Below are 14,896 nucleotides of genomic sequence, written 5' to 3' on the forward strand. Positions count from 1 at the left end.
GCTGCTAAGGCCAGACCCTGAGCAGGTGCTGGAAGGCCGGTTGTCATGGAAATAAGAGCAGCATTTATGTATGTATCTTCACCTCTCTCTCAAAGTTCACAATATCCAAGGAGAAAACAAAACTATTAAAACATTTGGGAACAAACGTCTCAATACAAATCAAATTCTCAATCATGTCAACCTCACAATCATCCCTATAATGACGGCAAATTGATTAAGCTTTTAACTGGTAGAGCATTTAGGATATTTTTAGGCAGCAAATCTCTCATCATTACTGCCATAACCACTCTACCACCCACAAATATTGGGACTACGCGAGCTCCGCCGATTCGTATGAGCAGCAGGTAGCTTTCCTTCACGCCAGAAGAATCGTTAAAACCTCTTCCCTCCCACGCAGACCTCTGCTCGATATCGAGGCGTTTTTCTGTCGCGTAGGAGGGCTGGAGAAAAGCTCAAACTCATGTAATTTAGGGAAATTAACTGTAGATGTGAATGTGTGCTACTTTGGGCTACTTCAGTTATGTGAGCGGAAGGCAAGCAAAGGAATTAACCATTCCGTGCAAGGACCGTCTTGAGGGAAGGTATGAAAATACAACTTTTTTGTATTTTATTAATTTTAAATTGACGGTTAATTATAACATGCAAAACATGTAATTCACTCTCACTTAACAGCTAGATACATTATTTCATGTCTATCAAAGATACCAACTTTGATAACTTGTACACAAATTATAATATTGTAATTTTTAATAAGCATATTTTATGATTATGCCACCAGTTGAAGACGTTCCACCCAGACCAGAGGAGCTCTCCATGACTGTATCGTATTCCGTGAAGAGAAAAAACATCGTAAACAGGGTATCTTTTTCTTTGCAGATTTTTTTTTAGCAGTTATTAAAAAGGGTACACATTTAAAAGTGACAATGAATTTGACAGTAATAACTGAAATATTGTCCTGATTTGCTGTCAGTGTTTGGAGAAAAAAGGAACAACAGCTAATATCCTCCAGCATTGAAAAGGAAAAAGGGAGCTCCCAGAGCTGACACTGACAGCTCACTTGTTGATGCTCAGTTAGTATGTGTCTTAACCATTTATTGGGATTAGGGCTAGTAATGATTCTGCTCTGCTAGGTTTATCACAGCCCCATGGTAGAATAGTGGCAGTGGTGGTGATGTAATGTCCACCAACAAAAAGAGCATTGGTTTTATATGAATGGTACAAATAAAGGACCAATTAAAAAAAATTGAAGTTGCATTGTCATGTATTGCTATTTCTAGCCCTGGAACTGCTGGGGAGACTAATGTTGGCTAGGACAGTGGGGCATGGGTGGAACAGGTGGGGGGTTAGACTGTACCTGCTGTTGTCCCAGGGCTTTGTAGTTGTGTGTGTGCTGGTGGGTGGGTAGGGCAGAGCATGCATAAGAAGGTTAGGTCAGATGAGATGACAGACCTTTTCATGTCTGTCCGCGTATGAAATCAGCAAACCGTCACCTCCAGTCAATTTGCCCCTGACAGTACGGGTAGACTGCGTCTGTTGTATCTCTAGGCTTTGGACTGTTGGGAAAAGAAGCCCTGAACTAAACCATGAGTGGTGAGTATGCTATGCTTATAGAGTATCCCACTGGGCACAGATGGCAGTTCAACATCTAGTTTTGATTTACATTTGGTTGAGTTGTCAGCTAACGTGAATTCAACATGAAATCATAAACAAAAATCACCATGTTATTGGATTTAGGTGAAAAGTTGGATAAAAAAATACTAAATTCCCTTACATTGACAACTTTTTGCAAATCCAGTCAGTTTTCCACATCATTTTTTTGTGGAAATGATGTGGAAACAATCTTGCCCAGTGGGATATTACAGGTAAGGCAGATTGAGTCAGTTTGAAAAAAAAGTGGGAGTTTAAGAGACCAGTTGAAATTTTCAGCATATTTTCCCCTGTTGTTTGATTTTTGCTTCTTTGTTTACAAAACTTGTTCCATAGAAAAGCTGTGATTTGCTTCTGGCTTTTACGTGTTAGAATCATACTGTAGTGTTGGTACTCTGTGTTCCTGCATATTTTAGCAGGGTAGTTTGAAGACGCTCAAGGCTTTCTTGTAAGTTAGGTATGAAAAACCATCACCTTTTTAAGCCAACTTCTCCATACATACCGTGGCAAAGTCCCTGGATGTCCCCACCCAGGGCATAGGTTACTTGTCCAGTAAGAAATGCATGCAATTTTAATTTCAACCTGCAGCTTGCCAGCCTGCCAGGGTGTACACAGGGCATGTTCATTATGGTGAAACATTAGGGTGAAACAGATATAAATATAATGTTGCCTATAGAGCTGCCAATGTCTATCAACCCCTACAAAAATGTCCATTAATTATAACCCACATAATAATTTACATTTCCTGTTTTTGCAGGATTATTTTTCCTGCTGTAGCTAACTGGCTCAAATTAAGATCCTACATCTGTAGTATGTACTGTAGTTGAATCGTCATTCGTTTCAAAATAATGCCTGTATGCACCCCTTTGGGAGTAAAATCAACATCAAATCAAATTGTATTTGTCACATGTGCCGAATATAACAATACAAGACCTTACCATGAAATTCTTACTTGAAAAAGCCCTTAACCAACAATAGAGTTAATAAAATATTTACTAAATATAATAAAGTTTAAAAAAAATCTAAACGATCAAATAGTAACACAAATGTACATAACAATACAGAGTCAATGTATGGGGGTACAGGTTTGTCAAGGTAATTTGTAAAGTGACAATGCATAGATAATAAACAGCGAGTAGCTGTGGTGTAAAAAAAGGGGGGGGGGTGTAAATAGTCCAGGTGACCATTTGATTAGTTGTTCAGCAGTCTTATGGCTTGGGGGTAGAAACTGTTAAGGAGCCTTTAGGTCCTAGACTTGGCGCTCTGGTACCGCTTCCCGTGTGGTAGCAGAGAGGACAGTCTATGACTTGGGTGACTAGAGTCTTTGACAATTCTGTGGGCCTTCCTCTGACACCGCCTAGTATATAGGTCTTGGATGTCAGGAAGCTTGGCCCCAGTGATGTACTGGGCCGTACGCACTACCCTCTGTAGCACCTTATGGTCAGATGCCGAGCAGTTACCATACCAGGCGGTGACGCAACTTTTTGAGGATCTGGGGACCCATGCCAAATCTTTTCAGTCTCCTGAGGGGGAAAAGGTATTATCGTGTCCTTTTCACGACTGTCTTGGTGTGTTTGGACCATGATAGTTTGTTGGTGATGTGGACACCAAGGAACTTGAAACTCTCGACCCGGTCCACTTCAGTCCCGTCAATGTTAATGGGGGCCTGTTCGGCACTCCTTTTCCAACAATCCACGATCATGTCCTTTGTCTTGCTCACATTGAGAGAGAGGTTGTTGTCCTGGCACCACACTGCCAGGTCTCTGACCTCTTCCCTATAGGCTGTTGTCGATGATCAGGCCTACCACTGTTGTGTCATCGGCAAACTTAATGATGATTTTGGAGTCGTGCTTGGATGAACAGGGAGTACAGGAGGGGACTAAGCATGCACCCCCGAGGGGCTCCATTGTTGAGAATCAGTGTGGCAGAAGTGTTGCTGCCTACCCTTACCACCTGGGGCGGCCCGTCAGGATCCAGTTGCAGAGGGAGGTGTTTAGTCCCAGGGTCCTTAGCTTAGTGATGAGCTGTGTGGGAACTATTTTGTTTAACACTGAGCTGTAGTCAATGAACAGCATTCTCACATAGGTGTTCCTTTTGTCCAGGTGTGAAAGGGCAGTGTGGAGTGCGATTGAGATTGCATCTGTGAATCTGTTGGGGCGGTATGCGAACTGGAGTGGGTCTTGGGTTTCTGGCATGATGGTGTTGATGTGAGCCATGACCAACCTTTCAAAGCACTTTATGGCTCGCGTCACTGGGCAGCTCGCGGCTTGGTTTCCCTTTCTAGTCCATAATATGTTTCAAGCCCTGCCACATCCAATGAGCCTCGGAGCCGGTTTAGTACTATTATATCTTAGTCCTGTATTGGTGCTCCTTGAAAGCGGAAGCTCTAGCCTTTAGCTCGGTGTGGATGTTGCCTGTATTCCATGGCTTCTGGATGGGAAATGTACGTATGGTCACTGTGGGGACAGCGTCGTCAATGCACTTATTGATGAACCCGGTGACTGAGGTGGTACACTCCTCAATGCCATTGGATGAATCCCGGAACATATTCCAGTCTGTGCAAGCAAAACAGTCATGTTGCATAGTATCCGCGTCATCTGACCACTTCCATATTGAGCGAGTCACTGTACTTCCTGCTTTAGTTTTTGCTTGTAAGCAGGAATCAGGAGGATAGAATTATGGTCACATTTGCCAAATGGATGGCAAGGGAGAGATTTGTATGCATCTTTGTGTGGAGTAAAGGTGGTCTAGAGTATGTTTTTGTCCTCTGGTTGCACGTGACATGCTGGTAGAAATGATGTAAAACGGATTTAAGTTTACCTGTATTAAAGCCCCTGGCCCCTAGGAATGCAGCATCTGGATGAGCATTTCTTCTTTTCTTGTTACAAGGACATATTAGGTGAATTTCCTGGGATTAGTTATATGATATGGCTTAGAACAGGCCCTTACCATACTGGAAGGAGCATTGAGGGAATCAGATACACTGCTTCTTGTAGGATTGCCTTGGACCAGGTAGGATGATAGGATCATCATTCAGAAAATAACTCATATTTAAATGCAGAGCTGTGATACTGCACTGTGTGTGTTTGTTATGCATTTCATCAACGCTCATCCAGTACTGTTTGAGTATTAGCAACAACCATCAGGTTCTTGAGTGCTCTTTTGCAATCCATTTTAATAATTTTCTGACTTCAGTGTTGCTGAATTGATATTAATATGTCCAACCAACTCTTCTATCAAGCAGTCATGTACACTTCATATACATTTTTCCTTCACTGCATTATAACAGAATGCTTATGGTCTCCTCCATCTCCTCTCCTCCAGTTTCACAGGAAACCTGCCTCCTGGACCAGGTGCTGGAGCTGATTATGAATGAGAAGCCCGCCAACACCGCCAGCCTTTTCCTGAACGAGGACGTCGACAAGCCCTCCCTCCCTGAACGAGGCCTCTGGCGGTGGCTACATAGGGCCATGCAGAAGAGAGCGGCCAGTGCCAAGGACACGATGAGCTCCATAACTAAGGAGAGTGTCAAGGGCTTCCTGAGATGCAACCTCTTTGTCCTCCTCACCATCGCAGCAGTGGCTCTGGGCAAGTGGACAAAATACTTTGTTACTGTCTTATTGGGGTTAGGGTTAAGGTGATGTTAAGAGCTAAGGTTATGGTTAGTTTGTTGATTGTTTGTTTATAGTTAATACAATATTAATTTAAAAAAAAACTAAAGTAATTGCAGTGTTATTACACAGGCCTGTGAGCTGCAGCCCCCAGGTGTAGACTCCTGTGTCAAGAAGACTTGAAATAGATAGAGTATTCTTCATCAATGATATCATGTCTCCTGTGTGTGTATCCAGGTGTCATGCTGGGTTTCGCCCTGCGGCCCCACAACCTGACCCTCAGGAAGATCAAATACTTTGCCTTCCCTGGAGAGCTGCTGATGAGGATGCTGCAGATGCTGGTTCTGCCTCTCATCATCTCCAGCCTGGTCACAGGTAGCTGGTCACAGGAGTTCTGCTTCCTTAGCATCATTATAATTATTTGCAATTACAGTATCTATTGCTTTTGTCAAACTCAAAGTGATTTACATTTCATGTAGATTTCTCACCCCTTCTGCATGTTATTATTCTACATTTTTCATACTTCTTGCTATTTTGAGTTCAAAGTTAGTTGGTACAGTAATAGTCTTGTGTTAGTAACTAGAGTATTAATGAGAAAATTATGAACTTTGTCTTGTCTTGCAGGTATTTCCTCTCTGGACAGCAAAGCGTCTGGGAAGATGGGAATGCGGGCTGTGGTTTATTACATGGTGACCACCCTCATCGCGGTCTTCATTGGCATCGTCATTGTGCTTGTCATAAAACCAGGGAAAGGCCATAGGGACAGTCCAGTGGCCTCTAGCGGTACCATAGAGCCGGTACAAGCAGCTGACGCCTTCCTGGATCTCATCAGGTGAGGAACTATTGTAGGATCCCAGTGACAGTAAGTCAATAGAAGATATTAATAATTGGTTGTCCTTTATTCACTGTGATAATAGTTCTGCATTTTTCAGGAACATGTTCCCACCAAATTTGGTGGAAGCCTGTTTCAAGCAGGTAAGGAAATTCACTTGCCAATTGATCAAGCAGCTATTCTTCAATACACTGTGTTAAAATACTTACTCACCAAATAAATTGTTAAGGACTGATACTCTTTACTTATACAATACATACAGTGGGGAGAACAAGTATTTGATACACTGCTGATTTTGCAGGTATTCCTACTTACAAAGCATGTAGATGTCTGTAATTTTTTATTATATGTACACTTCAACTGTGAGAGGGAATCTAAAACAAAAATCCAGAAAATCACATTGTATGATTTTTATGTAATTAATTTGCATTTTATTGCATGACATAAGTATTTGATACATCAGAAAAGCAGAACTTAAAATTTGGTACGGAAACCTTTGTTTGCAATTACAGAGATCATACGTTTCCTTTAGTTCTTGACCAGGGTTGCACACACTGCAGCAGGGATTTTGGCCCACTCCTCCATATAGACCTTCTCCAGATCCTTCAGGTTTCGGGGCTGTCGCTGGGCAATACAGACTTTCAGCTCTCCAAAGATTTTCTATTGGGTTCAGGTCTGGAGACTGGCTAGGCCACTCCAGGACCTTGAGATGCTTTTTACGGAGCCACTCCCTTAGTTGCCCTGGCTGTGTGTTTTGGGTCGTGGTCATGCTGGAAGACTGGAAGACCCAGCCACGACCCATCTTCAATGCTCTTACTGAGGGAAGGAGGTTGTTGGCCAAGATCCTTCCCCATCCATCCTCCCCTCAATACGGTGCAGTCGTCCTGTCCCCTTTGCAGAAAAGCATCCCCAAAGAATGTTTCCACCTCCATGCTTCACGGTTGGGATGGTGTTCTTAGGGTTGTACTCATCCTTCTTCTTCCTCCAAACACGGCGAGTGGAGTTTAAACCAAAAAGCTCTATTTTTGTCTCATCAGACCACATGACCATCTCCCATTCCTCCTCTGGATCATTCAGATGGTCATTGGCAAACTTCAGACGGGCCTGGACATGCGCTGGCTTGAGCAGGGGGACCTTGCGTGCCCTGCAGGATTTTAATCCATGACGGCGTAGTGTGTTACTAATGGTTTTCTTTGAGACTGTGGTCCCAGCTCTATCAGGTCATTGACCAGGTCCTGCCGTGTAGTTCTGGGCTGATCCCTCACCTTCCTCATGATCATTGATGCCCCACGAGGTGAGATCTTGCATGGAGCCCCAGACCGAGGGTGATTGACCGTCATCTTGAACTTCTTCCATATTCTAATAATTGCGCCAACAGTTGTTGCCTTCTCACCAAGCTGCTTGCCTATTGTCCTGTAGCCCATCCCAGCCATACGCAGGTCTACAATTTTATCCCTGATGTCCTTACACAGCTCCCTGGTCTTGGCCAATGTGGAGAGGTTGGAGTCTGTTTGATTGAGTGTGTGGACAGGTGTCTTTTATACCGGTAACGAGTTCAAACAGTTGCAGTTAATACAGGTAATGAGTGGAGAACAGGAGGGCTTCTTAAAGAAAAACTAACAGGTCTGTGAGAGCCGTAATTCTTACTGGTTGGTAGGTGATCAAATATTTATGTCATGCAATAAAATGCTCATTAATTACTTAAAAATCATACAATGTGATTTTCTGGATTTTTGTTTTAGATTCTGTCTCTCACAGTTGAAGTGTACTTATGATTAAAAAAAATTACAGACCTCTACATGCTTTGTAAGTAGGAAAACCTGCAAAATCGGTAGTGTATCAAATACTTGTTCTCCCCACTGTACATGTATTCAATGCCTGCACTGTTTCCACCAGTACAAAACAGTCTACAAGAAGACCATCTACACCAATAACGTGACCATTACCCTCAACCTGACTGACTCCCTAAACGCTACAGAGGCTGCCTTGGCTGCTAACATGAGCAGAGTCCTGCAGACCATCCAGGTGGGTGACACATTGGTGGTGGAGTGACTTACCCCAATGTAAAGTCCTTTGGGGGAACAAGTGCTATAGTTACTTTGGATAAGTGTAAATGTGATGTGATGTGAAGGGGCTGTTCTGCTCCAGGAGACAGTGGTGGAGACGATCCCAGTGTCTGGTTCCTCTAACGGGGTGAACGCCCTGGGTCTGGTGGTGTTCTCCATGTGCTTCGGCCTGGTCATCGGGAGCATGAAGCAGCAGGGACAGGCTCTCAGGGACTTCTTCGACTGCCTCAACGAAGCCATCATGCGCCTAGTGGCCATCATCATCTGGTTAGTAGTCAGATTAGTGGTTGCAAAGTAACATGTTAATGTACTTGTAAATGCCTTTACCATTACTTCTCACATACAATATATATCTCAAAACAGTTGCTTTCGGGGGAATTGTTGTGTTAGGTAGAGTGTGGGCTATCCTACAAATATCTCTGTCTTTTATCTCCATTCCTTCCTCTCTCCCCATCAGGTACGCTCCAGTGGGCATCCTGTTCCTGATAGCAGGTAAGATCGTGGAGATGAAGAATCTGGCTGAGGTGGGAGGTCAGCTGGGGATGTACACGGTGTCTGTCATCGTGGGTCTGCTCATCCACGGCCTCTTCGTCCTGCCCCTGTTCTACTTCCTGGTCACCAGGAAGAACCCCTACACCTTCATTGCTGGCATGCTGCAGGCCCTCATTACTGCCCTGGGGACGTCCTCTAGGTGGGTGTAGGAACAGATTCAGGGTCAGATGTAGCTAATTCATTGCCCTGGGGATATCCTCTAGTTCAGTGGTTATCCGGTCCTCCAGTAACCCAAACAGCGCACACTTTTGTTGTAGTCCCAGACGAACTCACCTGATCAACTCATTGAGGGCTTGACGATTGGTTGACAAGTGGAATCAGGTGTGCTTGTCCGACGCTACAACAAAAATGTGTGCTGTTGGGGGTACTTGAGGATTGGAGTTGGGAAACACATCTAGTTGTTGTTTGGAGCATTATGATCTCACAACGTCTTCTATTCTCTGCCACCCTGCCATAGCTCTGCCACCCTGCCCATCACCTTCCGCTGTCTGGAGGAGAACAACCATGTGGACAAGAGAGTGACACGCTTCATCCTGCCCGTGGGTGCCACCATCAACATGGATGGCACTGCCCTCTACGAGGCTGTGGCCGCCATCTTTATTGCTCAGGTCAATGACATGGAACTCAACTTTGGCCAAATCCTCACCATCAGGTGAGTGTTAAGACACCATTCATCTGATAAGCCACAATGCTATCAATGAGCTAGACCATCAACTATGAAGTTATTTTTAAGTATTAAGTTATTTATAACAATACATATTTTAAATCTCAACTTGGAAAGGATATACAAAAGCATATTAGCTAATTTTGTAACTACATTAAAGAGGAGACTCATAACTCATAACGAGTTTGTGGTTTTGATGAGATGAATTTTGTGGTCTCTGCCGAACTTCTCCATGCTGTTGACTTTCTATTGACTTCACAACCCAAGATGGATTACCTCTACCACAGAGTGTTGATTTAGCTCAGGGATGGGCAACTCCAGTCCTCGGAGGCCGGAGTGGTGCTTCGAATTAAACAGGCATAGACTAACAGGGAAATGCTTACTTATAGGTCCTGTTCTAACAATGCAGTTAAAGATATACAAAAAGTATTTTTATAGTCACAAAAAGGAATAAATACACAGTGAATAACAATAACGAGTAAAAATAACATGCTATATACACAGAGTACCAGTACCGAATCGATGTGCAGGGGTACAAAGTAATTGAGGTAGCTATGTACATATACTGTAGTAGGGGTAAAGGGACTAGGCAACAGGATAGATAGTAGACAGTAGCAGCAGCATACAGTGCCTTGCGAAAGTATTCGGCCCCCTTGAACTTTGCGACCTTTTGCCACATTTCAGGCTTCAAACATAAAGATATAAAACTGTATTTTTTTGTGAAGAATCAACAACAAGTGGGACACAATCATGAAGGGGAACGACATTTACTGGATATTTCAAACTTTTTTAACAAATCAAAAACTGAAAAATTGGGCGTGCAAAATTATTCAGCCCCCTTTAAGTTAATACTTTGTGGCGCCACCTTTTGCTGCGATTACAGCTGTAAGTCGCTTGGGGTATGTCTCTATCAGTTTTGCACATCGAGAGACTGAATTTTTTTTCCCATTCCTCCTTGCAAAACAGCTCGAGCTCAGTGAGGTTGGATGGAGAGCATTTGTGAACAGCAGTTTTCAGTTCTTTCCACAGATTCTCGATTGGATTCAGGTCTGGACTTTGACTTGGCCATTCTAACACCTGGATATGTTTATTATTGAACCATTCCATTGTAGATTTTGCTTTATGTTTTGGATCATTGTCTTGTTGGAAGACAAATCTCCGTCCCAGTCTCAGGTCTTTTGCAGACTCCATCAGGTTTTCTACCAGAATGGTCCTGTATTTGGCTCCATCCATCTTCCCATCAATTTTAACCATCTTCCCTGTCCCTGCTGAAGAAAAGCAGGCCCAAATCATGATGCTGCCACCACCATGTTTGACAGTGGGGATGGTGTGTTCAGGGTGATGAGCTGTGTTGCTTTTACGCCAAACATAACGTTTTGCATTGTTGCCAAAAAGTTCAATTTTGGTTTCATCTGACCAGAGCACCTTCTTCCACATGTTTGGTGTGTCTCCCAGGTGGCTTGTGGCAAACTTTAAACGACACTTTTTATGGATATCTTTAAGAAATGGCTTTCTTCTTGACACTCTTCCATAAAGGCCAGATTTGTGCAATATATGACTGATTGTTGTCTTATGGACAGAGTCTCCCACCTCAGCTGTAGATCTCTGCAGTTCATCCAGAGTGATCATGGGCCTCTTGGCTGCATCTCTGATCAGTCTTCTCCTTGTATGAGCTGAAAGTTTAGAGGGACGGCCAGGTCTTGGTAGATTTGCAGTGGTCTGATACTCCTTCCATTTCAATATTATCGCTTGCACAGTGCTCCTTGGGATGTTTAAAGCTTGGGAAATCTTTTTGTATCCAAATCCGGCTTTAAACTTCTTCACAACAGTATCTCGGACCTGCCTGGTGTGTTCCTTGTTCTTCATGATGCTCTCTGCGCTTTTAACGGACCTCTGAGACTATCACAGTGCAGGTGCATTTATACGGAGACTTGATTACACACAGGTGGATTGTATTTATCATCATTAGTCATTTAGGTCAACATTGGATCATTCAGAGATCCTCACTGAACTTCTGGAGAGAGTTTGCTGCACTGAAAGTAAAGGGGCTGAATAATTTTGCACGCCCAATTTTTCAGTTTTTGATTTGTTAAAAAAGTTTGAAATATCCAATAAATGTCGTTCCACTTCATGATTGTGTCCCACTTGTTGTTGATTCTTCACAAAAAAATACAGTTTTATATCTTTATGTTTGAAGCCTGAAATGTGGCAAAAGGTCGCAAAGTTCAAGGGGGCCGAATACTTTCGCAAGGCACTGTATGTGCAAGAATATGCTAATTTAAGAGATGGCTAGTCATTATTAGCAGATACATTATGGGACACAGGTCAAGTTATTGTCGGCGTGCAGCGGTTAGTCTATAACCATGTCTTCCTGGATCAGTATTTTTCACACGTCACTCACCACCGATTCCCTAATGCAACGTGTGTTTCTCTTTCTCCTTAAATGGTGCCATCCCTCCACAGTATCACAGCAACAGCTGCCAGCATTGGAGCAGCAGGCATCCCGCAGGCTGGTCTGGTTACCATGGTGATTGTATTGACATCGGTGGGACTGCCCACAGAGGACATAACGCTGATCATTGCTGTGGACTGGTTCCTGTAAGTCTGCCTAAATGTCACTGTAAGGCCGCCACACCACTATAACAGAGAACAGATCCCCCTGAAAGGTTGGCCATGCATTATGCACATCAGATTATTGAAGAACTGTTAACAACTAGCCCTCTCTAATGTTCTGGTGTTGTATACGCTTTTCTGCATGCCTCATGGTTGGATTTACACACAATGGTTGGAATTCTTTTTTTAATAACTTGTGGATGGATTGCATTGTGTTTTTGTGTGGCTGTGCATAGGTTGACACCCTAAGGGGGGGGGTGTGTGTGTGTGTGTGTGTGTGTGTGTGTGTGTGTGTGTGTGTGTGTGTGTGTGTGTGTGTGTGTGTGTGTGTGTGTGTGTGTGTGTGTGTGTGTGTGTGTGTGTGTGCGCGCTATATAATGTCTATGCTTTATAATGTATGTACTTGTGCAGGGACCGACTGAGGACCACTACCAACGTGCTGGGGGACTCTCTGGGGGCGGGCATCGTGGAGCACCTGTCACGCCAGGAGTTGCAGAGCCAGGATGTTGAGGTGGGCAACTCGGTGATTGAAGAGAACGAAAAACCCTACCAGCTCATCTGCCAGGAGAACGACTCAGTGAAGCACCACAACAGTGAGACCCCCATGTAGGGGTCAGGACAGGGGAATTTATAGGCCCAGTCTGAAAACAACCACTAGCCTCTACTGTACTTCTTCTTTTAGTCAACATTGCTTGATCTAATATTTATATATTTCTTAATTCCATTATTTTACTTTTAGATTAGTGTGTATTGTTGTCAGATACTACTGCACTGTTGGAGCTAGGAACACAAGCACTTCGCCACACCCATAATAACATCTGCTATGTGCATGTGACCAAAACAATTTGATTTGATTTTCAGTGTTTGTAGATATGGAAGAACTGGATACAGTAGATGTAAACAATATGGGGAAAGATATTGGATGCCTAGGTTGAGCTATCACCAAATTGCTAACACCTATCTGGTTAACTTCAGATCTGCAAACACTCTAGGGATAGTGGTTTGGCATTGTTTTGACACTCTTAACCATATCACCAACTCTTTTGGTCATTTCAGTCCAAATCTGAGTCCATGGATGCATTGTCCACTCTAGAGGACACTGATGAAAGAACTGGACAGGTGAAATCACATTTTCCATAGATATCTAGCTCCCATATTGATTTCACTTATCCCATGTTTTCATATCAGTAGAGAACACTTTAGACTGCTGTTGTGTACTCAGTATCGGATTCATTTACATGAATAAGAAAATAATTGCCATTCAATGACCTTTTAAAATATGTGAATAAATGGAAAATCCATTCCTATACTCACCATCACGTAGCTGGTTTTGTTGCATGGCTTGAATTTATTTGTATTATATTTTGACACTTTTAGCATCATTGACGTAATCAATTTGAGTTTATAGCAGCCTCAGTTGCACTTCTGTAGTTGGTGGTTGTTTATTGCGAATCTACCTCTACTATAATTCAAGTGTACATTATGCCAAACATTACCCAGAGGAAATGTTGTAGGCCTATCATATTATCCATGCTACCAACTTTGATAACCAGTTTTTCAACAGTTTTGAAAACAAACACTGAAGCATTGTCATCAGTTTTGATATAATGTACTTTGCTTAATCTCTGTCAATAGCATCAATGTGAATATATAGTATATATTTGTATGGATATCTGTAATAATATTTGACACTTGGGTGATTTCTATGTTACTTTTTGAGGTAAATTGGGGTTGTTAGACTTTTAAATTTTTTGAAAACAATATTGGTAACAAATATTTATTTTCAGTGTTAACTCTAGTGTTTCTTAACTGAACATATGTTGGTACTAGTGCCTTGTTATTTTAACACAAGTCACTCAAGCCTGAATTATGTGAAATGTTGATATCATTGGGGGTGTTGTATGTTGCTGTACATTGTAAAGATGGAGAAATATTGACAAAAGGATGTCGTATAGGCTACTGTATTACTTGATATGTTTTTCCCTAATGTTCCTGGTTGTTTGAGTGTTTTCAGACCATGTGAGAATTGAATGTACATTTGGTCCATTTGTAGAATATGAGCAGGGAGATCAGTAGATTTCTAGACTAAAATAACTAAAATGCTCACTAGATATTCCCTTTCCTTGATGCTGTAATCTTACATGTTAATTTCAATACAACATCCAGTGCTTTATGGATGCACGCACTACTGTTAATTTATGATTTTTTAACATTTTATTTGACTGTGGGGAAAAAGTGGACAAATGTTATTCCTACAGCAGTTACATGTATATACATAATTTAAAGGCAATTAAGTTCAATATTAGAGGCATTCCAGAAGATTTGAAAACAATCTAGTTATTATAAACCCTCTGCAGTCCTAACACTTTTACGTGGCATCATTTAGTGCACGAGATACACGCTCATTTATGTCATGTAGCCTAATTTGTGCCTCTTGTTATACGTATTAAATAGTTGATTTGTTTTCATGAGATGGTTTAAATTTGGATGGCTTTAGTATTTTTGATGGAAGAATATGAAAGTTGCAACAAATAAATGTCTCAGGAATTGACAACAATTGTGTGAGTCTGTAGGCTGTGATAAGTGTGGTCGAGAGAGACAGAAGCCTTGTTTGTACCTGGTGCTTTTGTGCTCACATTTGTAGACAGGTGTATAAACTCAAAACACACATTCTGATCTGATTGGTTTCAGATCTTCCTGACCACCAACGATGTAGTCAGGCACGCACTGTGTCTGGATATCTCACAGGTGTCGACAGATCTGGACAGTAAAACCGTTTAAAGCCTTATCCTTCCTTCTAAAATCATTGACAGCTGGCATCATTGACTTATGACATCAATATGTGTCTTAAAATTAATAAATATTATTTTGGAAGAATATCTGTCAAATAATTTGCATACAGGGAGGGACC

At 42.3% G+C, this 14,896-nt stretch overlaps 1 protein-coding gene across 1 annotated transcript; it reads left to right on the top strand.

The window, feature by feature from the left end:
- The first annotated feature begins 782 nt into the window (after positions 1-782).
- Positions 783-14,536, top strand: LOC110502566 (excitatory amino acid transporter 1-like). Its single transcript, XM_021580824.3, has 11 exons — positions 783-858; positions 4,972-5,235; positions 5,496-5,633; positions 5,883-6,090; positions 6,191-6,233; positions 7,987-8,115; positions 8,239-8,423; positions 8,614-8,847; positions 9,166-9,360; positions 11,836-11,970; positions 12,397-14,536. The coding sequence occupies exons 2-11, from the start codon at positions 5,016-5,018 to the stop codon at positions 12,593-12,595; spliced, it is 1,686 nt and encodes a 561-aa protein (XP_021436499.3). The 5' UTR covers positions 783-858; positions 4,972-5,015; the 3' UTR covers positions 12,596-14,536.
- Positions 14,537-14,896: the final 360 nt, after the last annotated feature.

This window comes from Oncorhynchus mykiss, chromosome 1 (assembly GCF_057628025.1).
Source record: "Oncorhynchus mykiss isolate SJ-2025 chromosome 1, ASM5762802v1, whole genome shotgun sequence".
In the NCBI taxonomy this organism is placed as follows: Eukaryota; Metazoa; Chordata; class Actinopteri; order Salmoniformes; family Salmonidae; genus Oncorhynchus; species Oncorhynchus mykiss.